Source organism: Glycine soja, chromosome 11 (genome assembly GCF_004193775.1).
Source record: "Glycine soja cultivar W05 chromosome 11, ASM419377v2, whole genome shotgun sequence".
In the NCBI taxonomy this organism is placed as follows: Eukaryota; Viridiplantae; Streptophyta; class Magnoliopsida; order Fabales; family Fabaceae; genus Glycine; species Glycine soja.
Window position 1 is genome coordinate 8,415,324 of NC_041012.1, and position 24,373 is coordinate 8,439,696.

The window sequence follows — 24,373 nt, forward strand, 5'->3', positions numbered from 1 at the left end:
TAGAAAAGAATGCTAACCATACTCTCTTTATAACACTCTTTTTTATGATTGTTGAAGTTTATTAAAAATTACTAATTATAATTAATTATATTTCTCATTTAATAATTTTCTTTTCCTGATTTAATAGTGCAACACTCTCTTCTTGATTTCATCATTATTGATTTAATAGTTACCAAAAGTTGGTGAGTCAACAATTATTGTTGAATGAGATTAAATGTGAACATAAAATATAGAGGATCTGTTAAATCCAAAGACAAAGTAGAAATTAAGGCCACTCAAGACACTTGCATGGTTTTTGTCATTATATTATCTATTTTCTTTTATCTTCCGTCTACACAAGCAATACCCCGAGGAGAGTAAGCCTTGGTCACTAAAATCAAGTCAGATTCGATAAGTAAAGATAATAAAATGACCAACCACCAAGTTGGATAAGAGATATACTGACAGAGAGAAAATTTTCAAGATGAATAAACGGCCAAAGTATTTGAGTGGGAATTTCAACCACTGCTAATCCAAAATTACCAATCACCAATAACTATACAACTGTTCTTTAGGTCCATGGTACCAATCCCAAGTGCAAAAACTATTCACATCCAATTCATTCTCTACTTAACACAGCATAAGCAAATCTACATTGAACATATTGTCCAACAATATTTCTGCTCAGAAAAATCCAATTCCAATAGAAAATTAACAAAAAAAAATGGGTATACTAAACGATTTGGCACAAAGCGCATATGTTGATATAACTATAACAATATTAACCCTCTCACTGGTGATTTGCTCCAGCATCGGATGTTCTAACAAGCTATTCACTGGCACATAAAAAAAATGAACGACCTCTATCAGCTATCAAATAAATTCAAATGCATCCATCTGGAAGATTTAAACATATAAGTTCACTGGCCTGATATCAAACTTTCCGTGGCATTAAAAACTATACGGCGTGTGTTTCCTGTTCTACATTGAAATAAATAGAGAACATGGTAAGTAATTCATTTATCAAGTGTAACTCAATGCCTGAAAGAAGATTAAACTCATATTTAAATGGCAGAATTGCACTCACAATCAATTGGATGTTTGTCAATTTGGCGAGATGTATAATGTGCAGAAAGTAAAAGCAGTGAAAGGAATGCACTAGCCACAAAAATTGCATCAAACCACCGGTGATAAAAGTCAAACTGGATATCACCACCCAATACCTCTGTTATAATAATCCTGCCAGGAGATCCGGATTAGACACCATTAAGAGTTAAGACAAAAATGCCTGATAATCCAGGGAAGTTTGATGAAATAATAACTGTTTATGCATGCCAAATTTGCATCAATCAAGACAAGTGCCACAAACTAACAGGCCCATACTTTACTCAGCAACTACTTTGACCCACGAAAACTAGTCTGTTGATAGTATAGATATCAATAGGAGTGCTGATGCTGTTCATTCTTCCATTTCCAGTTATCTTCTTCCTTGTATTATTATGAGGATGTAAGGAAACCTCGGGGACTATTTGGTTCTAAAAAATGTTTTTTCAAACAAAAAATGTCATCTTGTTCTCACTTTTTCTTTTGTTGACAACTTTTTTTCTATTTTGTAAAAGAAAATTCGTTATTAGCAAACAAACTCAACATTACAGTGTACCTTTCTTACCCTATAATATTAATGTGTTGTTATCTCCATCCAGAAGTAAAAAAATTAATAACATCTAAACTTTATACAGGACAGGTTTCTATTTTCTACTATGCAAATCATTTAAAACATAATAAATGCACATACTACTACTTATACCTGTATTCAGTTGCTAAGCTTTTCCTGATTAAAAGAATAGAAGATACAAAATACATTCCCATTATCTCAGACAAAAACAGAACTACATTGCTTGAAGATCCACTTCCAACTCTTGAAACAGCAAAAAAGAACTGCATGCAACCCAAAAAATGAAAGTTAGGCTTTATAATAAGTCAACAATACAAACTGTATCTCTTACTGTATTTAGCGAAGCCAAACTATACCTGAACACATGATATTAGGACTAGATATAATCCTAGCCAAACTCTAAATACACAAGATAAATCTCAAATCAACCACAAATGAAGAAACATCCTTGAAATTATACTCAAAACTAAAAGAAGACTTTTCATGGTTTACACCAAATAATAAAGCTTGTCCAAGCACAAATCCTTCTAAACTAACCATAACCCATATGGCATATAGTAACTTGCTATAACTTTAGTGGTGTAGTTCTACCATAATTATTCCAAATGAACCTAAAAATAAACAAATAAAATTCCTAAAACAAATTACTATGATAATTATTTATCCACAGCCAATGCACAAAAAACTAGTTCTTCAATGAAGAACTTGAAGCTCTCTTCCATTGTGGATTCCAGTGTTTCAAGCTTCATAAGATGATTGCTTCTTGAAAGTTTTCTTCTATTTGATGTTTTAGAGTTGGTGGATGTTGGAGATTTATTTTGTAAGTGTACTTCTTTGGGCGAGCCCTGGTGCAGCGGTAAAGTTGTGCCTTGGTGACTTGTTGGTCATGGGTTCGAATCCGGAAACAGCCTCTTTGCATATGCAAGGGTAAGGCTGCGTACAACATCCCTCCCCCATACCTTCGCATAGCGAAGAGCTCCGGGCAATGGGGTACTTCTTTGGGACCACACATGACCAACTGGAATTGGCAAATGAACTTTCTTTATGCTGGATGGCCATTATTTCAGTGTGATGAAGATGGCATTTCATATTTGAGGTTCAATTGAAGCGGACATTTTGACATTATAGGTTTTTATCAGAGCTGCTTATATCTGTTGGTCCATATTTCTACTGGAGACTGCCGATAAGCATGTTTTCTTCCCCTCTTTTTTTTTCTATGTAGTAAAGATCTTCTAAATTAATTATTAAAAAATTATACACATTGCAAAAGCATATAAATATTGTTTTAGACTTTGAGCAGGTTTTCTGTTGCCTATTATGACGAAGGTAGATTATACTTTTACTGATTTACATACACCCCAGGAAGTTAGATTGTTTATTCTTCCATAGCATATTGATCCTTTGGTAGATCATCCTAGATTGTAAGCAAAAAATCAGCCTTCCAACTTTCCATCTGTGTTTGCGGTGCAAAGCCATATAGCTACACATAATATTAGCTTCCTTTCAATGAAACTGTAAGTTCTTTCCTCAACAGCTCAACTGGCCCACCCCCAACAAAAGAGGATGAAAGCAGATTGTAATATTATCAAGAACACTCTCCAAGAGGCTGTTTAACAGTAAAACATACTATATAACTAATCCAGGTAACACCCAAAGGAAAAAAATTGGCAATTGAAAGCAGTAGGAATACCTTCATTAGGTTTGTTAAGAATCCACGCACTGATATCACAACCAACATTCCAATGAATAGCAAGGAAATGTACTGCACAAAAAAATGCGGAATAAATTTGGAAAACAAATACATCAAATCATACAATACATAATTTTTAGAATAAGTTCACAACAAAGAATTGAAATTTTCAGAAAATATAATATTCTAAAAACCTGCTAAGTAATTTATATTTTTTTTTATTACAAATAGCAAAATATCTACCAACGAGTGAATTTTTATGGAAAAATCCAAATAAAAAAACAGCAAATACATGTGATGAGTAACTAGTGAGAACTACAAAGTACAAATATGATCTTACTAGAATGCATTCAGTTAATCCAGTTAATGAAGTTCTGAATGGCAGAAAAAATTACGAACAAGAAGAATGATTGGGGATTTGCATGCATAGGCATATAAATTAGAGTTAATTTGATTCATGAATTTGCTAGTTCTCAACAAGTCAATTATGTAAGTTGGAAGTTATTTCTGCTTCATCATCTAAAGTGCAGTGTTATCAATGGCAGATGGCCGACATTTTTCCATATAAACACACCATTGCATCTTATGGCGCCACCATGATGGACCTCCCTTCACAAATTGCCTACGGCGGTTGCCGGAAAATCCGCCACTCCATTCTACCATGGCGGCACCAGGGCCACTATTTAACAACACTGCTAAAGTGTCAGTGGTGATTACTGATTACTGGGAGGATCAACCAAAAGTGGACAAAGAAAGTTATCCGACTCAAAAAGCGGCAATAATAAACAAGTCCAAAGCAAACTCTGGAACTTTATAACAAAATAGAAATTTAATGAGAAACTTCTCATAGAAACTTTAAGATATTTATTGTTAAGAATTAAGGGATGTCAAGACAGAGATAGTAGAGTAAATGGGGTGCTTTAACTTAACTATAATCAGACTCTCAAATCTCAATATAGATATTTATCCCAATGATTTTAGGACAAGTACATCCAGTATAATTAGAAAAATCCAACTCATAACCTTAGTACATATAACATTTACAAAATAATAAAATACCCATTTTGATCTTTAATAAGAACGCATCAGAGTCTGGAAACACATTGAGAAGAAAGCCACCAATTAATTCTAGAAAGCAATGGCAAGCAACTGGACTCTAACCTGTGATAATAAGGCTGCATTTATTCCTATATCAAAGAACTGAAGGAATATACTTATTATCCTTGTCACGGGATCAACTGAACCATCCTGTCATAAAAACACATTATCAACGAAGAAGCACATTAACAATATAAGAGTCGGTCCAAAAGAAGTAATTATATAAGGACATTTTTAATAACAATGAAAGTATAATCAAATTAAAGAATAATTGAGGAATACAATTTACCTGTTTGAAAACAACACTTTGCAATGACTGCCAAAAAAAATGATTAAGTAAGCCACATTATCTACAAATTCAAAAATAATAAGAAATCTCATTTGCTAGAGAAATGAAAATATTATTACTGCTATCATCATCTGACAGATGCCACCAACAAAAAAATCATACATTAAGTCAGCCTCAATTGAACTTTCCAACACAGGAATAGAATCCATAATAGTGAGAAGCAATACAAGCTGTAAGCTTATAACTGCATGGTGTGCCACAATAACTGATGAGATGCAAAATTTTTTTAAAAAAAAATCATAATTCCCTAGATACCTATTCATTGCAAGAAGAGAGAAATGATTTATTATTTATTACTGCTACTATTGTTTGAATTAAAACACAGAAGTAAATTCTCTTAGTAAATTCACCAAACTCACGCAATTCAGATGTTAAAACACAGAAATGAGCATGTCAAATTTCATTGCAAAGCTGTGACAAAAACATCTTTAATTCAAGTATCATTAAATTTATCTGAAAAATTAGATAAAGTACAGATCACACCCTGAATGCTGGTAAAATGTGAAACTGAAAAATGGAGAGGGGGGTAGAATTGTCGGAAAAACCCTTATAGGAAATTCCCTTGAAGCTTATATATTTTTCACATTTACTACACAAAGTTCATATTTAACATATTACCCATCCATGTGACACACATGGAAAGCTCTTCATCAAGTCTAACTCCACATTTAACCATTTCACAGTTTACTAAATTTCAGAGAGGCTGGGGAAGCAGAATAAAGAGTACCAAGTGTGAAAATGGGCTAAACTTCAGAGGTGTAATCTATGTTCACATTATCAGGCATTGAAATATTTTGGTAATTTTACCAATCCCACTTCATGAGCTTTATTTGGGCTGATTTAATGAGTCAGAATCCTAATATAATTAGCAATTTACTCATAATCTTGGAATGCTGCTATCAAACAAACGAATGATTAGTTCAAGCAGCATTATTCAGTAAATAGATTTACAGATCGATCATGCAATTCATGCAAACCATCTATGCCTTAAGAAAGCTCCAACCCACCAGTTACAATCATTAGCTTTCTAAGAATAAATAATTATTGATTATTGACATCACAATACCTTGATCATTTTATACACACAATATACAGAACAAGCATAGCCAAGTAGATTCTGCATGTGTCCTCTCCAAGTTCGAGAATAAGCAGCAGCTTCCTGCAATGTACCAGATTTCACAATAATCAGATTAAAGAAGAAAATATAAGTGTGACAAAGTTCAATTACATTATATTTTGATAGAAAAAGAAGTCAGCCATTTTTTTTACAATTTTACACACATAATTTTATCATTCACTATAGCATTTACATTTTTAAAAAAGAAGTTGGTCACACTGTTTTTCAGTTTTCCTAAAGGACGGTGCCACAGTTTTTGGTGAAGATAATCATGGTTTGGAAGCAGGTTCCGATCCTCAGGGTTTCATTCCAGCAGCTGCAGAAACCTTAAGCAGGACCCCATTGCAAACTGCAAACCCGTGCACAGCAGAACTGCTGGATTAACATTGGGCATCAATTTCACATCCAACACATGTTTCATCGCCATGATACAGATATCGGGAGAGAGCTTTGTGGGACATGTCATCCTTGCACCATAATATTCCCTTGTTGGCATTGACCTTGTCAAGGAACATTGTCCATATGAGGAACTTAAACCTTCTTGCAAGCTTTACATTTCTAAAGGGGCTTAACATGGAGAAACTTCTTTATATTGGAAATTTAGAATGGTGATTGAGGAGGATATGCACACACACATCATCAGCAGAAGAGTCCAAACACTTCAAAAAGGAGACATAATGGTTTCATTTATATCTCTAACAAGCTCTCACACACAAGCCATTTGGGTTTGGAAATGTAATAAAAGCACAACACAAAGAAATTGAATGCAAACTGGTTTCATTTTGTGCTAAAATTTACTTTATTAATGCGAACTGGGCTTATAATATGAGGATCGATTAAAGGGGTGCAAGAAAGAAATTAAATATGATTACATACACAGTTCTAAAAAGTAAGGGTAAATCTAACATATAGTAAACCTTTGCTTGACGAAGTTCATAGACCTCCAAGAACAATTGCTTTGAAAGCTCTTCTAAGGCCAGAACTTCTGCTTCCAACCCTTTAATATCTACAAATTTGACAAGAATAGATTAAAATTTCTAATTAGTAATATCTCTAACATAATTACAGAAAAATAGGATTAGATGATTAGAAATACCAATATTAAGGAAATCACCGCCCAATAACAAGTATTCCAATAAAACAAGAATTTTGCTTATAACCCCTCAAATAAGCAAATTTTGCTTCCGAATTCCAATCAGATTTAAACACACTATCCTACATGTAAAGACAGGGGCATTCCATTTCTCTGAATATCCAATATGGAAATTCCTATAAAATAGCCACTGGCAAAGAACTACCAAGAAACTACAAACACTTTTCTCAAATAAGTTGTAATGGTTGGTAAGAGACTTTCCTTGAAAACTCAAGCACTAGCCTCCAACCATATGAACCAAATCACGGCATAAATTCACCATCATTATATAATTTTCAAAAAACACAGAGATGCTTTTCAGCCTCTCTGTCTTACTTCGGTAAACAGCTTTTGCTTGCTTTGTTCAATTCTTAACACTATGGCTCTCCCCGGAATTTAGATTTCAAAAGTGCAACGTTCAAATGGCCTTTTAAGAGTTAAAGAAAACTGACCTTGCTCTTTTTGATCCTCTTGCACAGATCGAACAACCGTACCAACAATTCGTTTAATTAAAGATCTAGCATTTAACTTCTGCAACAAACAAGTTCAGATTAAGCAAGAAAATGGTAGGAAAGAAAATGAAAAATAAAACAGGATAACACCACTATGCCTTGACAAACAAACCTTTATATGTTATTTATTTCAATATACCACTAATTATCCCCTTGAAGGAAAATACACCTTTTCCAATTCAAATCAAATTCTTTTAATTTATGAAACTAAAGCAAACATCAATATATTTATTATATATGTAAACGGTTAATTGTTATTAAGGCCATATCAATAGGAAAACCCATCCATCATCATGAACATGCCGCCGAAAGGAAAAACATAAAAATCTAATCACCTCTTCAGATCCTTGCTTGTTATCCATCTCCATTTGGCAAAGAATAATTTTCTTTTTCTTTGATACACAGGTCTCAATCGATTGCATTAGCTGTCTTTCCAAGGCCTTGATTTCTGTTTCCTCAATCTCTCTGATGAAAAGTGATAAGTAACTGTATGGGAGGTTTACAGCACCAAAACCAGATAGCACAGCCATGACAGTAACACCAATAACCCCAATTCGACTCACCAGTTGAGGCATGGTGAAGAAACCTGAAACAAGAAATAAACACGAGGATCAACCATATTCCTTCAATTAATTGCAGTGTCTATTAATGCAAACAATCAATCAGCAGTGAGTTGATTACACAATTTACACTTTACTAACTAAATAAATAAACAAAAATCAGTTGTTTGCGCCCAATTCAATTCCACTAGCAGTGCTTCCAATACCTTTATCTGGAGATGGCATTGGAAAGTGAATGCCCATGCGCCAAAAGGCATAGAGAAAAGCGAACAGAAAGAGAATAGCACCAAGTGCAGCCCTCTCAGCCCTGACGCCATTGTTTTTGAGCATCAAGTAACAATGGTAATAGGGGAGAAGGAAGACCAGCAACAAGATCAAACAGAACAAGTCCACCTTCCAGTTCACCACTCTTGCCCTGCACACACAAAAAAGAAACAAATATCAAATCCAATATTGAATTGATGTTAGGTTAGAGTTAGGGTTAGGGTTAGGGTTAGGTTACTCTTTGGAGAGGATTGGAATGATTTCGAAGATGACGAGCTGGAGAAGATTGCAGGAGAAGGCAAAGACGACGCTGAAGATGATTTGGACGAGGACGCGTTTCTCTTCGTACTCTTTGTAGAGTCGACGGTTCAAAAACCACAGACCCGCCCAACCCAGTAAACACAGACATCCCACCACCACCACACCTTCCAACATTCCCCTTCCCCAACCCATTTCTTTCTCACTCACTCCAATTCTTCTGATTACTTTCTCTTTCTCTTCTCAATCAAATCAACAACCATCACTCATCAGCCCCTCAGATCCAACACAACAACAACAATAGTATGTAATAATGCTTTCAATTCATCAACCACAACCGGTTTAAGTAAGTTTAATCACCTCCTACCTTTCCTTTTGCGCTACTTTTTAATTGCATTTTCATCTCCATTCCATACACCTTCCCATCTCCACTCCTTATTCAATTCTACTTTCATTATTTTTTTATTTAATTAAATAATTCGATATTAATATAGAATATATAACTTTTTTTAATGCTGAAATATACATACTTATTCGATATATCCATATACAGAGAGTAAAGAAGAATTGAATTAACATGAGTCCTTGCTTGATATTTCAATTGTATAACAAAATCATCCAACGTGTGAAAGCGTAAAATTTATTTATACTTCTTCTGCCTCCAAATAAGAATCATTCTAATTGTTTTATACAAACAAAAATTAATAAATAAATAAAAGAACGTAATTATTTTACAAAATTAATTTTATTATTAATATTACAATAAAAATAAAGTGACACTTATTATGAATATGCCAAAAAAAATATTACATTAAAAAAACTAATTATGTCACATATTTTGTTTTAAATGAGAGACTTATTTTAAAACTTAACATTATTCTCTACTGTGGACTATTTTTTCTTGAGCCATGTAGAAGGGGTCGCGTCTAATATGAAGACATAAATTAACTTCCTCACCGGTGAGGGAGGAAAATTACCTGTAATAGCAGGTTGCTTACCGGATGGAAAAAAAAAATAGTGATGGTGAGGCTTTCCCACGGCCACGGCGTGTGGAGAGAACTTTTCCTTCACCCCACGCCCGCGGTTCGCCACATCTTCATCGCGTCGCTTGGCATTCACTCTTCGCGCAAGCCACGGGCATAGACGCCGTCGTTTTGCATAGCCCAAGAATCTTCGAGAAGGCAGGGATCAAATCCGATAACTACCTTCTCCTCCGCGACGGTTGCGGTTGGGTTCGTGAGAACCGTTTCCATTTTGGTCGCCACTTTTTTGTTGGACCGGGGCGGGTGGCGCGTGTTATTCCTTTCCAGCGTTAGTGGGCTTAGACTCTCGCTTTTGACTCTGGGCCTGAGCCTCACAGTGGAGGACCATTCGCGGACCACGCTGACGTGGGCGGCTGGGCTCAGCATCGGTGCGGTATTGTCCTACGTGAGGAATTTTCTTTCCGCTGAGAGCATATTTCTTCATACTCTTACAATCCGTATTACCAATGTAAAAAAATATATTATTATATAAACTTATATATGTATTAAATATATATGAAAAATTTTAATGTTATATATAATAATATTAATTATTTTTTTAAAATAATTGATTTATTAGTCCAATTGATTAAATCTTTATACTAATAATGCGAGTTGAGACTTACTGGAACTACATGCATGCATGGTCAGTTCGTATAGGTTATACCTAAGAATAATGTTGAAATTAATAAAGATTGAATGGTATATTTGAGATTTGAATGGTGTTGGAAGAAAAACTCACTACGTGGCCACCTTCTGGATTGGGTCCGGGCCCGTTACTTGGGTTTATAGATCCGAGATTTTCCCGCTGAGGTTGGGGGCTCAGCGTGAATAGGGTCACCAGTGGGGTCATTTCGAGTACTTTTTTGTCCCTCTATAAGGCTATTACCATTGGGGGTGCTTTCTTTCTTTTCGCTGGTGTCGCAGTTGCTGCGTGGATTTTTCACTACACGCTGCTCCCTGAAATAAGTGGAAAGACTCTTGAGGAAATTGAAAAGTCTTTCGGTAATTTCTTCGGGAAACCCAAAGAAGAAGCCGAAGGAGTTGTTGACTATAACGGTGAAATCCAATTAAAGACCTGTGACCAAACTTTGACAAGCGTGGATTAGAATAAGGGTGATTGATTTTATTGATTATGTTATATTAAGGTATTGTAGTTTCCACTGTAAATAAATGTATTTACCTCTGAATATGACGTTGGGATTTGGGATTATACGGTGGTAATATACTAATATTTACAACTTTTACTTGCATTGCCACAACTGGGGAAAAGCTGGTATGACAAGGATGATTATAATAAATTTTGGGAATGAAAAGGAAAATAAACGTGGTAGTGTTTTCACCTTTTCTGCTTACCCTTTGTGGAAGATCAAGATGATCTCGTGCCAATGTTAATATGCTATAAAACACACGGTATCATGTTAGTTAATAGTTACGTTTTTGAATTCACATGACCAAAAATAAAATAGATTACAATTCAATCACATCTTCAGAAGTATATCTATCGCTTTCAAAAATCTCAATACGGTGAATGCCACTGATGTCAAAAGAATTAAGAATGTGGCAGTAGCTGCTATGCAGCTTTCAAGAAAGAATTGCTTGCAGGGCATCCTTCACGTAAGAATATTTGAATGGGAAACCCAACTTCTTAGCTTGAGTAGGAAGCACTTTCTGCCCTTCTAAAACCTACAGAGAGATTTTAACAGTTCATTTCATTTCAAGGAATTCATTCATACTAAAAGGACAAATTAACCATTAGATGATGATTCCTTACCACAGTAGCACCTTCTCCAAGGACAGCCTTGAGCGCAAAGTCTGGTACTGGTAGCCATGAGGGACGACCCAAGGCATGTCCCAGCTGATCACACAATTCTGCCAATCGCACAGGATTTGGTGCAGTTCCATTGATAACACCTAATATAAACATTCATACGCATGATTCATGATAATATAATAACTTCATCAGTTAATTAAGATTATAGTAACTAAACAGAAATATATCCATTATGTTGTAGCCTTGACGATATGTAGAGTAGCTGGCAGTAATCTCAAAAGGAATAGCATAATTTACTGTTTAATTGCAGCTGGAGGAATTAATGTAATAGGTGGAAAATGGATAATTATGACAAGTCCATGCTACATCCAATCTCCATTATTCATTTACAGCTTTTTTTGAGAATTTTGATGAAATTCGTTTTGGAGATATGGGAGTGAAAAATTCACCTTTGTAAGATGGATTTGACAGCGTTTCATATATTAAATTGACAATGTCTTCCAAATGAATCCAGGAGAACCTGTACACGAAAGAATAAAAATAACTCAACTATGACATCAACCTAGAAATTAAGATAAACTAAAACCCATCTAATAAAACATTTACACCATGACACAAGAAAATTGAATTTAGAGTAAATTACACTAGCTATCCCTAAGGTTTCATGAAATTACACAAACTCTCCTAGCAAACAAGAGCAAGAAACTGAGTGAAATACCATTGTGTTCCAGAGCCTAGAGGTCCACCAGCAAACAACTTGAACATAGGTATCATTTTAGCTGCAGAAACTCAAAGATGTGATTATCAGTTAAACCCAGACAATAATGTTAAGAGTTATAAATCATTTAATAGTTTTTTATGATATAGAAAGAAAAAATAGTGTTACAAAATAGATTTTGTTTCAAGATCCTATTCAAAGGCTAGCACACTTATAAGCCTAAAGGGATAAGTGGACAATATAGGATGCCAAAAAATATATACAAGGCCAGAATTTTGTAGTTTAGAAGTCATACCTAATGCTCCACCATCTTTACCAAGAACAACACCAATGCGAATTAGAGCCACTCTAACACCTCCGTTTACCTTTAGGGCTGTCGATTCCCATTCCCTACAAACCTGAACAGAAGGCACAATTTTGGTCAATGCAATCTAGAAGCTACAGTTGTACACCGTAAAATGTTCCATCTATTTGAATAACATCTTAAGGGTTAGGAACTTAGAAAAAAGTAGCTCCAATCTTTCATAACCACTGCCTTTGCTTAACTTGTATATTTTGTTAGACACTTTAAAGGTTCACAGTCTCGAATTTCGTATCCCTTGTATGGGAACTCTCGATCAAAGAGGAAATTTATTGTGAATTGGTCACTTGGTGTTTTCAAGTAGCTTAAATACTGATAAGAACAAATAAAAATGGAACAGATTTGATACAATGAAACAAAACTTTATATAGATAATTTGAGATATTGTATTACACAGGTTTTCGAGAGCCTGTCTCTCCACAATTCAGATTCTTTCTAATTCCCAGAGTGTCTTTCCTATTCTGGTTTACTTCTATTTATACTACATCTAATTAACACAACTATTCTGAATGGTTGTGACTGTTCCCAAGGGTCATGCCCCCTTGATTCGCATCTCCTGACCTTGCACCCCTTGGGCGGATCATAATGGTTGGTTGTGACTGTTCCCAAGGGTCATGTCCCCTTGATTCATATCTTTCGGTTGGTTGTGATTGTTCCCAAAGATCATGTCCCCTTTCGGTTGGTTGTAACTGTTTCCAAGGGTTATGTCCCTTTGATTCACATCTTCTGACCTTGCACCCTTTGGGTGAATCGTAACTATTGGGTGGTTTATACCCTTTGGGTGGGTTGTAACTGTTGGGTGGATTGCACCCCTTGGGTATTTATGGGTGTACACCTTGGTGATGTGTGGCTTATGCTTATGCTTATCAAATACCCAAAACCAAGCAAGGTCGACCAATTACAATAACCTTTTTTTGAACCCGAAAATATCAAATACATTGAACTGAATAATCAGAAACAACCTTTTCAAAGGAAAAATAGACAAAAGCTATGTATTTAGTACATCAATGAATGATCAATGATTCAATATCCTTAAACCCCATCAATTAAGTGAATAAACAAAAAGCTAATAGATTCAATACCATCTTATCAAAAGTTAAACAAGATCAATATCCTTATTCATGATCAATACCCTCAATTCCATTCGCAAAGCAAACATTTTTTTTCCTACAGTCTCATTTGATTGAAGATCATGTATTTTTTGGTAAAAATATGAAAAACATGTATTTTTTTCCTTACCTCAGCCAAGTAATCCTTTCCTGATGGACTTTGTTCATCAAAGACTTGTGTCTCACTGGTGCCTGAACATAATAAAGTGGCAGCAAAATGAAAAAACTTACTTTTTATGCAAAATAGTGCATAGTTATTAAACAATCAGTGATTATAAAACGTGCTCCAAAAATGATTAAACCAATGCATTAAACAACCCATTATAATATTAATTACCATGCAAGCAAATGATCAATTAGTATTGAGCCAGTTTTGACAAACAAACATACCATAATAACCAACAGCTGTAGCACTAACAAAAACTTTAGGTCGAATATCGTCTGGTGCACTGTTTATCAATTCTACAACCTTTGCTACGAAATAAATAGGTCAGGAAGAATAAGCGATGGTTTATATAAATAACTGTGGCTTACATTGATGCACATATTTTTTACCAAGAGTAAAATAAAAAAAGAATGTATTAATTTTCATTTTTCATCAATGGAAAATGTATAACCTTTGAGGTCACTCGAATCCTGCTTTGCTTGATTTCCTTTTTTATCTGCAGCATTAGAATGTGTGTAATGCATTAGGAGTTATGCGTGTGCTATTCCAGCATCCAAATGAAGGAGGGGGAAGAAGAGATAGCAAAATAGGAAGACAGTGTATGTGTATGTATAGTCTGTTACTGGCTCTAAGAAATAATGTTCAGCAGTTTAAACCTTACACCAGTGTCCAAGATAGCAAAAGTTGCCAAATATACATTAATATATTATTTATAATTTAAGATTTTATGATATAAAAAAATAGTATGTGAACTTTATTATTTCAATATTACAAAAACGTAAATGAGGCCAAGGTTTCCAGCACAACTAGAAAAGAAACACGTACACTGGCAATAAGCGGACAACAAATCAAATTAGTCTGAACAGAGGCAAGACAAAAACATTAAAAGAAAGATACCTAATATGTCTTAATAACCACCAATTCGGTGTAAGTTGAAGTCTAAATCATTATAGTAGTGGAAGTGATAAGGGCATGGCAATAACCTCAGGAGACCATCGGGTACTTATGGGCAGTCCAGCCAAATTCACAACCCCCGTTGAGCCCTGAATGCTATCTTTCCATTCCGGCTCTTCTGCTATCTTGATTCCAGGAAAGTCTTTTGCTGTAGATACCAAGACAAAAATATCTAACTAATCCAAAGTGTAGTATATGTCTGACTCAGGCAGGTTGTGCAGAAAATAATTAATTTTTCTACCATGATGAGGAAATAAAACTAGAATTTCAATGCTGGAGGAATCCAAATTTTGTATAATTGAAACAAACAAAATATATAGTACTTTGATCTCTTGAAAAGGTTTGCAGTTGCGAATGAACATTAATAGGTATTATATTGTGGAAGTGTGAGTGTGAGTACACATTTGTAGCATTAATTTATTACCTTCTTACCCGGAAAAATTGTTTCTGCGTTAGATTTGGATCGTGTCAAGACATGAACACTGTGATTGTCTGCAAGTATTGTTATTTGAGACAGTTAGTTAGCTTAACAGTTCACACATATACCAGCAGAAGCTGAGAATTCAATTGATAAAATTAGGCAAGCAAGACTCTAACAAAATCCAGGGATTCTACTGATTCATAACACAGGGTAACAATATAAGGAAGCAATACAGTCCATAAGATGAAACTATTTACCAAATGTTTAACTCGAGCTTTAAATTTATATGTAAAATTATTTTGCAAAATAAGTGGAACTGACGAGGACAATACAACCACAATGCACCTTTTAGAGTAAAATTTATCCAGGATTGGCCAAAAAAAGCTGAAATCTAGATATGCAAGAGTGCACTAGGAAAATGCTGCATATCAATGTACCAAGAAAACAGGCATATCATATCATAAAACATATACAATTGTGCCCAGTAAACAAGAGCATAGGGCATACCTGCATGTAATCTTTGCACCAACCTTCTACCAATAAAACCTGTTGCTCCAGTTACAGATATGATCATTTTATTTCCCTGCAAAAACACTCTTAAAGTGATAATAATCTTGAAGAAACCTAAACTAAATAACCAGTTAGAAATGCCAAAACTGAGAACAGTTAAATAATATTCTAAATGTGCAAATTACCAATATAATCTTTAACAGAAATCATGCTTCCCAGACACATAGAAGCCAAATGTAAACTAGTGGATCTTAAAGTAAATATAAATTATTAGCAACAGGTAACAAGGTATACAGAGTTGCATAGCTCACCCCTCAACAATTTTTTGCTCATAATCTGTTGTGAAGTTGAAAGGTAGCAATCTTAAAGATTGTAATACTACCTGCTGAGCCAGAGAAGAGAATAACCAGGATTGTAATAATCACAGGTGGCACTCCACTAAAATGGAGCCAATGAAATGCTTATTTTCAACAATCCTAGCCCAGTATCAGGTTTTCCTAAAGCAAGGCCAAGAGAAGCCTAACTTGATTGTTAGCACCAAAATTAACAACTAGAACAGTCCCATATTGGGTACTGAGGTTAAAGAAATAATATCATGCAACTAAGTTAAAAGTAGAGAAAATCATTAATTGGCATACAATATTTAATGTGGAATGCATATAAGGGAAAAATCATAGGAAAAGTAAGAGAAATTTTCGTTACGTGAAGAAAGTTAGTCTCTGACTGAATATAAGGATAGAATAGAATAATTAAACTCTCTATAAATAGGAGAATACACCTCAAAAGAGATTATATGAATTTTCTCTCTAGAATTTGAGGACGAAAGCCCATGTATATTATATATAAAATAGGAAAAACTCTTCTTCTATGCTGCTCTACGGAGTAACACGGAAGAGTAATAGTTCCAACTACCTACTTCTCAACTGAAATACTCCATTTATTGATTCTAATTTGCACCAGAAGTAAGCCTTCAGTTGAATTGAATTTTCAACTACGTGAAACCTAATCATAGAATGAAATGTAAGCCAAAAAATTTTGACAGCATTTGATTTGAATTTACTAGCTTATTTTTTAGTTTCCATGCCACAGAAGTGGCTCCAGCAATTACCACGTCTAAAATCTCACTCATTTACACCGATTAATGTATTGTTATTATCTCCCGCAAAAGCAAATGGAATGAATGGAGAATATATAATAATAATACCTTGGGGTCTTGATCAGAGACACACCAAACACTGAAGCTCCTCCTAGCCTCCCTGGTCTAGTAAAATGGAATGAATGGCTATAAATGAACAATGCAAAAATTGAGAAAGGAAAAGAAAAAAAAAAAAAAAAAAGAGGTTTCGTTGGTTCATTTCATTGAATGAGCTTACAGAGACGGATCGAGGAAGGTGAAGCGATGGACAGATGGTGTGAGACCATGTCAGAGCTGTGGCTCCACACATTTCCATTCAGAATTTGCGATGCAGTGTTCAACCTGTTACAGCCAAGATTATGACTCTTGTCTCAGCAACAAGACGAAGTGTGTGTTAACTATAAAGCTATTCTTATTCTCGCATCCTTTCGTGGTTTATTTGGAGCCACAGCAACATCCCTTCTCATATCCATAATCCATCACTTTTTGTTCTCCCTTTTTATTAATTCTGATTGGACCATACTCACCACAGTTCCTACGCCAAACCTTGTCCAGCAAATTTTTATTTATTTTTATTTTAACTTTTCAAAAACAGAATTTTAAGCAGACCCAAAAAATAAACCGTTTTCTACTTCTTTTGGTTTAGTTACATTTTTACACCCAATTTTTTAATTTTTGGGCGAGTTTTATTTTCAACTTTTTAATTTAGGTTAAATTATAATATTGATCTCTTTGATTTTTTAAATTCATGATTTTAGTTTCAATTCTTAATTATAACATTTGTTCTTCTTAATTTTATAAATTAGTGATTTTGGTTTTTTATAAATTATTAACTAATAATTATAATTATTAGAGATATTAAATTAATTATAAATTAAATAAAAATTACCAATCATTAAAATTTTTTAAACGGTATTACTGTGAATAAAGTCAGGTGCAATCATCAAAGTAAAAGAAGTGTTTTCAAAAAAGGAGAGAAACATGGTACCGAAAAATTGAGATTTTTTTTCAATTTTTTAATAATTAATGATTTTGATTAATTCATAATTAAATTAATAGTTTAAATAATCATAACTATTAGTTAATAATCTATCAAGAGGATCAAAATCACCAATCTATAACAATAGGAGAATCAAATGTTACAATTAAAATTCAAGGACCCAAAATCATGAATTTTAAAAATTAAAAGAACCAAAATTATAATTTAACATTTAATTTAATACATTTTACTCCTAACTTTTAAAAACTTGTTAATTTTTACCAAGTCATTTTACCCCAAATGGTAAAAAAAAAGAGACATAAAACACTTGTAATCTTATATTAAAAAAAAAAATTAAAGGGCAAACAACATAGGGATCTAAATCCTTTCCCATACTTGATACTCACTAGAGGTGCAGTTGAGGAGTATCACCCATTAGATCACATGAAAGACTCTGATTCTACCATGTGATTCACATTAGTTTTTTTTTATTATTTATTTTTCACTTCATAGCTCCTCTCTCTTTGTAGCTTTAATTTTAAACAAAATAAAAATAAAAAACTCTCTTTGCAATGTTGCCGTTACAAAGAAGTCATAATGTAACTAAAGTTCCAAAGTCACACACGGTGAAGCAGTGCCAAAATGAATCACAAGATAAAAGTAACAAATTCAGCTATTGAAAAAGAGTTTTGCATTATAATTTGAGTTCAATAGTAATAAAGAGATAATTTTACTATGAAAGATTCTCCTTTGACAAAAAGAAAAGTGAGGGAGTTCCATAGGTGGCCGTGGTCTTGGAGGTCATTGTTGGAGTAACAATTTGTCTTTCTCTGGTTACCAACGTTGCAGACCAAATAGAGAAATAGAGAAGAATTTTATTTATTTATTTTTGTTTGAAATTGGGAGCAACAAAGTGAGAGAAGCAATAGAATGAAAAAAAATTAATGTAAAAAACGTGACAAAATCAGGATCATGTGTATAATCTAACGGATAAAACTCTCTCGACTACAATTCGAGTTAGTGCCTATTATGGGAGCAGTCCGGACCCATAATACAGGCTTACTATGTTACACGAGAAATGGGAGCCAAGGAGAACGTGACCAATGTCGACGGTTCAAAAGTAGAGAAAAATATCGTAACTCGTGGATCATGTGGCACCGAGTGAGAGAGGTTTAGAAAAGAAGAGGTTGGGTATGAATGATTTTATTTTTTTTGACAGAAGGGTATGAATGATTTTAAAGAGGCGAAGAGTACGATGAAAGATTTTAAAGAGGTTGGGTATGAATGATTTTATCGTAACCAGATTTTTCAAGATCACGGCTTCTCTCTGACTATTCTTACCATTCTGGTTATCTTCCTATCATGAGTATTAGTTTATTTTTTTGTACCACAATCTTGTGATAACATTCTTTTGTTCCTTTAATTTTTGTAAAATGTTTTTAAGTATGGATTGAAAAAAATAAAAATTAAGTGAAAGATAAAGATAAATATATAGAATGATAAATAAAATGCACAAATTTGTTGCACAAATAACTAAACTCTTGTAGCTGAGTAATTTCGTTGTATATCTTTCAGGAAAAAAAATTATACCAAATTAAAAATTAGTATACTGATACTATAATACAAAAGTTCGCTTACCCATCCAAATTTCTGTTTGAGAAAGTTCAGTCCTATGCACTGCTTGCTTCAACAATCTCATTAGTCATCATTCAAAATAATATTAGAATACTCAAAATGCTCTTTTATTGAGAACACAAGGCAACGTTTAAGCTACACCAGCATCCAATACTAAAAGACCCATTAATACATATAAATTACAATGGCAGCAGCCAAAAAAGGGAAGATTAAGAATTATATGGCACATAGGGAAAAAGAAGCTTAAAAAGCTTTATTAAGCAAAGAAAGACTACTTATACAAACACAAAAATGACTGATGCAGCAACTGCTTTCACATTTGTTAAACCTTGCAAGTGGTATCCCAACATCATTAACCTCACAACTAACAATTTACCCCCCTTGCCTTCACAATAAGAAGGTTAAAACAGATGGTAGATCAAAGAATATTTTGCAGCCACATCTTTCTTAATCAGCTCTAGACTGACCAGCACGTGAAGACAGGATAATACCAACAATGAGACCATAGAGAGCAAGAGCTTCAGCAAAAATGAGAATAAGAATCATTCCAACAAAAAGCTTTGGCTGCTGTGCATTGGCTCTGCGGAAGAAGATAAATTGTTCAAACTTCTTCAAAATAAGAATTTTATTAGGAATATCATTATAAAAACTATATCCCTGTATAAAATTAACCATCAATGTTCAAACTTCTTCAAAATAAGAATTTTATTAGGAATATCATTATAAAAACTATATCCCTGTATAAAATTAACCATCAAGGATCACATGTCCATTGGTTGAAAGCATAGCAAATCATGTGAGTAAAAACAGTGATCAAATCAGTAAGTATCAAGTTTAATTACAGATAAGATACTAAGGCAAGGCAGAAGAGAAGAATTATACCTAACACCAGCATCACCAACAATACCAATAGCCATGCCAGCAGAGAGGCCAGCCAGCCCACAGGCAAGACCAGAGGAGAGATGTGCATAACCATCAAAGAGGTAATAAGATTTGGCCTTGGGATTAATGCCAGTACTGATAATAACAGCAATAATAAGGCCATAAATACCCAAAACTCCAGCCATAACAACAGGGACAATAGACTTCATCACCAGCTCTGGTCTCATCACACCCATCGAAGCCACGCCAACGCCACTCTTCGCTGTGCCATAGGCAGCTCCCATACCTTCATCCATCAATTAGTATTAAAGATAAATCTACAGAAAAAATGCAAAGCTAACGAAGAAGCTCTGAATTTCTTTGTCTTTCTTTATATATACGCATAACTATAACTATTCAATGGTTCTTACACCAATCAGTTTCAAGAGTCAGAAACAACGTGAAGCAATTTCAATAGACTTATTTTGTCCGCTGAGTTCCAACCAAAACAACCAAGATTCTAACAACAATTACGAGAAACAATTACTGAACTATGAGATAAAATTTCGGAGTTTATATGTAAAACTAAATCCACGATTTGCAGTAGCTTAATTGAATCCAACAAAACAATTGCTCCACAGAAACCACCAAAGCACAACTGAATCAACAACAACCATAACATATGTTTTTTTACACATTACAAGCAGGGATCAAATTACGTATCGAACATTAAATTATCCTAATAAAGTGAAATTCAAAAGAGATCATGAAAACACGAGCATAGATCTAATTGAGAAATTAGGGATTGAATTACAGGAGAAGACGAGGGCAGCTGCGGCTCCAAGGAAGCCGAAAAACGGTGCCGTCTCATCGCCGCTGAACGGAGCCATTATCACTGAAACGACGTCGGATGGATCTGATCAGAGAACTGAGATATTCCGGTTTCCGCAGAGAGAGAGAGAGAGAGAGAGGTTCCACGCTCCGATCTCTGTTACCGTACAGTGTGGAGGGGAAGGAACCATTTCCATTATTTTATACTGTAGTTAGTTAATTACTCCCCTTCCGGTGCCCCAACAAAACCGGGTATAAATAACCCGAACCCGAAGGCCCACTTTAGTTGTCACAATGCGGTGCTTTTATTGGGCTTTGGCCCAAGTGGGGTAATAATGTTTTATGGGCATTTACTTTCTGCATTTCACCATTTGCTTCCTGTACTTCCTATTTTCATTGTATGGACAAAATTAATGTATTCGAGAATACCTAAGCCAACAATCAAAAACTATGTATTATGGAATAGGTTCGTAGCACACTTTTGGATTTACAAGTGTACTATAGAATGGATATTTCATAGTAAACTTAAAAATTTTCAAATGTATTCTGATTGGAATGTGTTCCAGAATACTTATTTCATAAGCTAAAAATTAAAAATTTTGTATTACATAATAGGTGTTACATAAAACATTTGGAGATTTTTAAGTCTATTAATGGAATACTCATTTTGTAATACACTTGTAAATTCAGAAGTGTGCTACAAAACACCTATTCCGTAGCACATAAATTTTGATTTTTGACTTATGGAATATGTATTTTGGAATACATTTGGGGAAGGGAGTGCTAAGACTCATTAAGGATAATTGTGTCCATACAGTAAAAATGGGACTGCAGAAAGTAAATAACTGTTTTATGATGAGCTTGGGCTTTTGGGACATAGGGGTCCGAGCTTGAAGCATAATAGGAATAGATCATGGCCGTACACTTGACTATTGTCTATTGTCCATTGATTAGCTGAGCTTAGTGGAGGAAGGAGGAAGAGAGAAAAAGAAATGGCAATAACACTCAACAATGGCTTCAAGATCAAGATGCCCATCATTGAAGGAAAAGAAATCAGGGACCTAATTCTCAATTCCATCAAAATCGGTTATCGCCCATCATTGATGAATATAGTTAAAATTTACTACTTCCTTTTGCTAAACAGTACAGTATTATTTCGTCACCTACCCCTTTTATACTGTTAGTTAATTAATTAAGAACAAATTACACTAGCCTTTCCTTTAGACCTTATTACACTCGAACCCGCTATGTTAAAATGCATTTCTTTGAAGTCTTCTTCCACTTAACCTTCACGCTTTGCCTCTTCATCTTCATTCTCTTTGCCCAACTTCATCCATAACCATGACCACCACCCACCCTCTGTTAGTTTTGTTAAGTTCATCATAAGGGTTGACATCATGACAGCCTCTTATTAGTTATTAGTCATCAGTTACGTGATTTTAAAAGCAGAGTCCAACTACTGCATGAAAGTTTATATTATTTGGGGATGATTAAAGATTAAAGACTTGCAGCCAAGTGTCTTTGCAATATCCATCACATCAACTAATGGTCTCTCTTAGTAATTAAGCAATCAACTGTATTGACTTACGTGGTACACATTCAAGATTCTTTATATGCTGGTTTGTTCACCCTTGACTCATGTTTCAGGAATAATGAATTGGATAACCCATCTATGTTTGATTTTAGGGTCCAGAGTATTGACTTGAGAAATGCTTGATTCTTTTTAATGAAATTGCATTCTGACAAGAAGCTTTTTGCAGCAACTATGATGTCTTACTGACCAGAGATTGTTTGGCATACTCCAAGATAAAGCCTGCAGTAAATCAGATTGAAACTCATCCATACTTGCAGCGTGTTTTGTCTGAAGCACGGGATTTGTGTCACTGCACACACTCCACTAGGAGGTGCTGGAGCAAAGGCTGGATGGTTTGGTACAGTTTCATGTTTGGATGACCAAGTTCTCAAAGTGAGTAGTCAACTACCATAACTGCCAGGCATTGTCTATCCAGAAACAGTTTCATAAAGTTGAGATTATACCATTTTCTTTGATTTCAGGGTCTGGCCGAAAAAATACAAAAAGACTGTTGCCCAGATCGCTCTTCGCTGGGGCATTCAAAGGAACACTGTGGTCATTCCTAAATTGTCAAAACTGGAGAGGTTGAAAGAGAACTTTCAGGTTTTCGATTTTGAGTTGTCTAAAGAGGACATGGAGCTCATTGGAAGTATATGTAGAAAATATCGAACCAACCAACCAGCTGTGTTTTGGGGCATAGATTTGTATGCGTGAGAATTCCCTTCCTATGTCTGTATCATGGCTGTTTGACATTGAGGCTTGTGTTGACATTAAGATTTGGCATAAGCTGATCTTTCAGGCTCCTTAGTAGCTCAGTTGATTTGATTATGTAAACTTTCATTGTGGATGGTTGAAAAATTATCTATCTTCGCATCCCATATCAAATCTTGTGGACTAAATAAGGGAGATTTTGGAATGTTGTTACTTAATTGGTTTGTCCCTTCCCTTTTACTCCTGTGCTAGTTTGGAGTCCTCGTCTTTGGAAATGTGAACGTTTAGTTGATAAGTTTCTGAAATATAGAAAAAAAAATGCATATATAAAATCGGCATATTTTAGCAACTAAAACATGAATATGAATGTGAATACTGTACTCCCTGATTCCGTCTCCATTGCAGAATGCAGGAATTTTAAAATTTTAATACCCATTTTAGCTATAGCCTACGGAATAAATATAAGCATAAACCAAAGTTCGTCTGTTTTACTGGCTCTCATAAATGAAACAATGGAAGGACCACAATTCCACATGACACTAAAATTGGAAAGTTATCAACTTGTTAGTGTAGTTTTGGGAGTTATTGCTGAATTACCTGCCTTTTTTACTTCATGTAGTTATTGGACTATCAAACCCAACGTGAATTCTCGGGAGAACCAGATTTAATTGAAAGGAAAATATATTGAAGTCAAAATTCGCAATACTAGTCGTAATTAGTACCATGACAATGACTCAATGAAGTGATTTGGCTAACCACTCAAAAGATAGTAGTGTTAACAATTGATACTTCAGGATCAACAATGATACCCATATATAAAATTGATATTATTAAATCATTCAATAATAATACCCATATAAAATTGATATTATTAAATTATTTTTTAAGATAATAGAATTAGACTTAAAACAAATTTTTTTAATAAGTGAGAAATTCAAAATAAAATTCAATCATTTATTTAAAATAAATTTTAAACATA

At 34.4% G+C, this 24,373-nt stretch overlaps 4 protein-coding genes across 8 annotated transcripts; 1 reads left to right on the top strand and 3 right to left on the bottom strand.

The window, feature by feature from the left end:
* Window positions 1-441: 441 nt before the first annotated feature.
* LOC114377575 (GPCR-type G protein 2) lies at window positions 442-9,337 on the bottom strand. 5 transcript variants are annotated; one of them, XR_003659106.1, is made up of 13 exons: window positions 8,615-9,333; window positions 8,319-8,527; window positions 7,888-8,138; window positions 7,493-7,571; window positions 6,826-6,914; window positions 5,858-5,950; window positions 4,732-4,758; window positions 4,506-4,592; window positions 3,345-3,416; window positions 1,787-1,917; window positions 1,067-1,218; window positions 908-960; window positions 442-815 (listed from the first exon to the last, which is right to left on the bottom strand). XR_003659106.1 is itself a non-coding variant. In XM_028336155.1 (13 exons), coding segments are annotated over exons 1-12 (1,407 nt in total). In that variant the 5' UTR covers window positions 8,830-9,337; the 3' UTR covers window positions 442-815; window positions 908-953. The 5 variants fall into 5 exon arrangements, 4 of the variants coding, with proteins under 4 accessions (XP_028191956.1, XP_028191957.1, XP_028191955.1 ...); XM_028336155.1 differs by having other exon boundaries at window positions 908-955; window positions 8,615-9,337; XM_028336156.1 differs by having other exon boundaries at window positions 442-960; window positions 7,493-7,568; window positions 8,615-9,337.
* A 1,598-nt stretch (window positions 9,338-10,935) lies between these two features.
* Window positions 10,936-17,253, bottom strand: LOC114377577 (epimerase family protein SDR39U1 homolog, chloroplastic-like). Its single transcript, XM_028336158.1, has 13 exons — window positions 17,043-17,253; window positions 16,874-16,930; window positions 15,667-15,742; window positions 15,171-15,230; window positions 14,768-14,886; window positions 14,236-14,280; window positions 14,009-14,087; window positions 13,749-13,810; window positions 12,444-12,546; window positions 12,149-12,209; window positions 11,880-11,950; window positions 11,431-11,570; window positions 10,936-11,342 (listed from the first exon to the last, which is right to left on the bottom strand). The coding sequence occupies exons 1-13, from the start codon at window positions 17,118-17,120 to the stop codon at window positions 11,241-11,243; spliced, it is 1,053 nt and encodes a 350-aa protein (XP_028191959.1). The 5' UTR covers window positions 17,121-17,253; the 3' UTR covers window positions 10,936-11,240.
* Window positions 17,254-19,501: 2,248 nt separating this feature from the next.
* LOC114377479 (V-type proton ATPase 16 kDa proteolipid subunit-like) lies at window positions 19,502-21,287 on the bottom strand. The gene is made up of 3 exons (XM_028336007.1): window positions 21,094-21,287; window positions 20,301-20,586; window positions 19,502-19,998 (listed from the first exon to the last, which is right to left on the bottom strand). The coding sequence occupies exons 1-3, from the start codon at window positions 21,167-21,169 to the stop codon at window positions 19,866-19,868; spliced, it is 495 nt and encodes a 164-aa protein (XP_028191808.1). The 5' UTR covers window positions 21,170-21,287; the 3' UTR covers window positions 19,502-19,865.
* Window positions 21,288-22,451: 1,164 nt separating this feature from the next.
* LOC114376967 (NADP-dependent D-sorbitol-6-phosphate dehydrogenase-like) lies at window positions 22,452-23,397 on the top strand. Its single transcript, XM_028335313.1, has 3 exons — window positions 22,452-22,471; window positions 22,962-23,036; window positions 23,166-23,397. Exons 1-3 carry the CDS (start codon window positions 22,452-22,454, stop codon window positions 23,395-23,397), a joined length of 327 nt encoding a protein of 108 aa, XP_028191114.1.
* Window positions 23,398-24,373: the final 976 nt, after the last annotated feature.

What these genes read in the sequence shown, in the direction of transcription:
- LOC114377575 (XM_028336155.1), bottom strand. Translation starts at nt 8,829, where the DNA reads ATGGGTTGGGGAAGGGGAATGTTGGAAGGTGTGGTGGTGGTGGGATGT. An exon ending in AGAGGATCAAAAAGAGCAAG is followed by an intron (nt 6,915 to 7,492) that starts GTCAGTTTTCTT and finishes TCAAATTTGTAG; the next exon opens with ATATTAAAGGGTTGGAAGCA. An exon ending in ATGCAGCCTTATTATCACAG is followed by an intron (nt 3,417 to 4,505) that starts GTTAGAGTCCAG and finishes TTTTTTGTGCAG; the next exon opens with TACATTTCCTTGCTATTCAT.
- LOC114377577 (XM_028336158.1), bottom strand. Translation starts at nt 17,120, where the DNA reads ATGGAAATGTGTGGAGCCACAGCTCTGACATGGTCTCACACCATCTGT. An exon ending in GAAAGGATTACTTGGCTGAG is followed by an intron (nt 12,547 to 13,748) that starts GTAAGGAAAAAA and finishes CCTTCTGTTCAG; the next exon opens with GTTTGTAGGGAATGGGAATC. An exon ending in TTGGAGAAGGTGCTACTGTG is followed by an intron (nt 11,343 to 11,430) that starts GTAAGGAATCAT and finishes ATCTCTCTGTAG; the next exon opens with GTTTTAGAAGGGCAGAAAGT.
- LOC114377479 (XM_028336007.1), bottom strand. Translation starts at nt 21,169, where the DNA reads ATGGCTCCGTTCAGCGGCGATGAGACGGCACCGTTTTTCGGCTTCCTT. An exon ending in AGCTGCCCTCGTCTTCTCCT is followed by an intron (nt 20,587 to 21,093) that starts GTAATTCAATCC and finishes TGATGGATGAAG; the next exon opens with GTATGGGAGCTGCCTATGGC. An exon ending in GTTGGTGATGCTGGTGTTAG is followed by an intron (nt 19,999 to 20,300) that starts GTATAATTCTTC and finishes CTTCTTCCGCAG; the next exon opens with AGCCAATGCACAGCAGCCAA.
- LOC114376967 (XM_028335313.1), top strand. Translation starts at nt 22,452, where the DNA reads ATGACCACCACCCACCCTCT. An exon ending in ATGACCACCACCCACCCTCT is followed by an intron (nt 22,472 to 22,961) that starts GTTAGTTTTGTT and finishes CCATACTTGCAG; the next exon opens with CGTGTTTTGTCTGAAGCACG. An exon ending in GCTGGAGCAAAGGCTGGATG is followed by an intron (nt 23,037 to 23,165) that starts GTTTGGTACAGT and finishes CTTTGATTTCAG; the next exon opens with GGTCTGGCCGAAAAAATACA.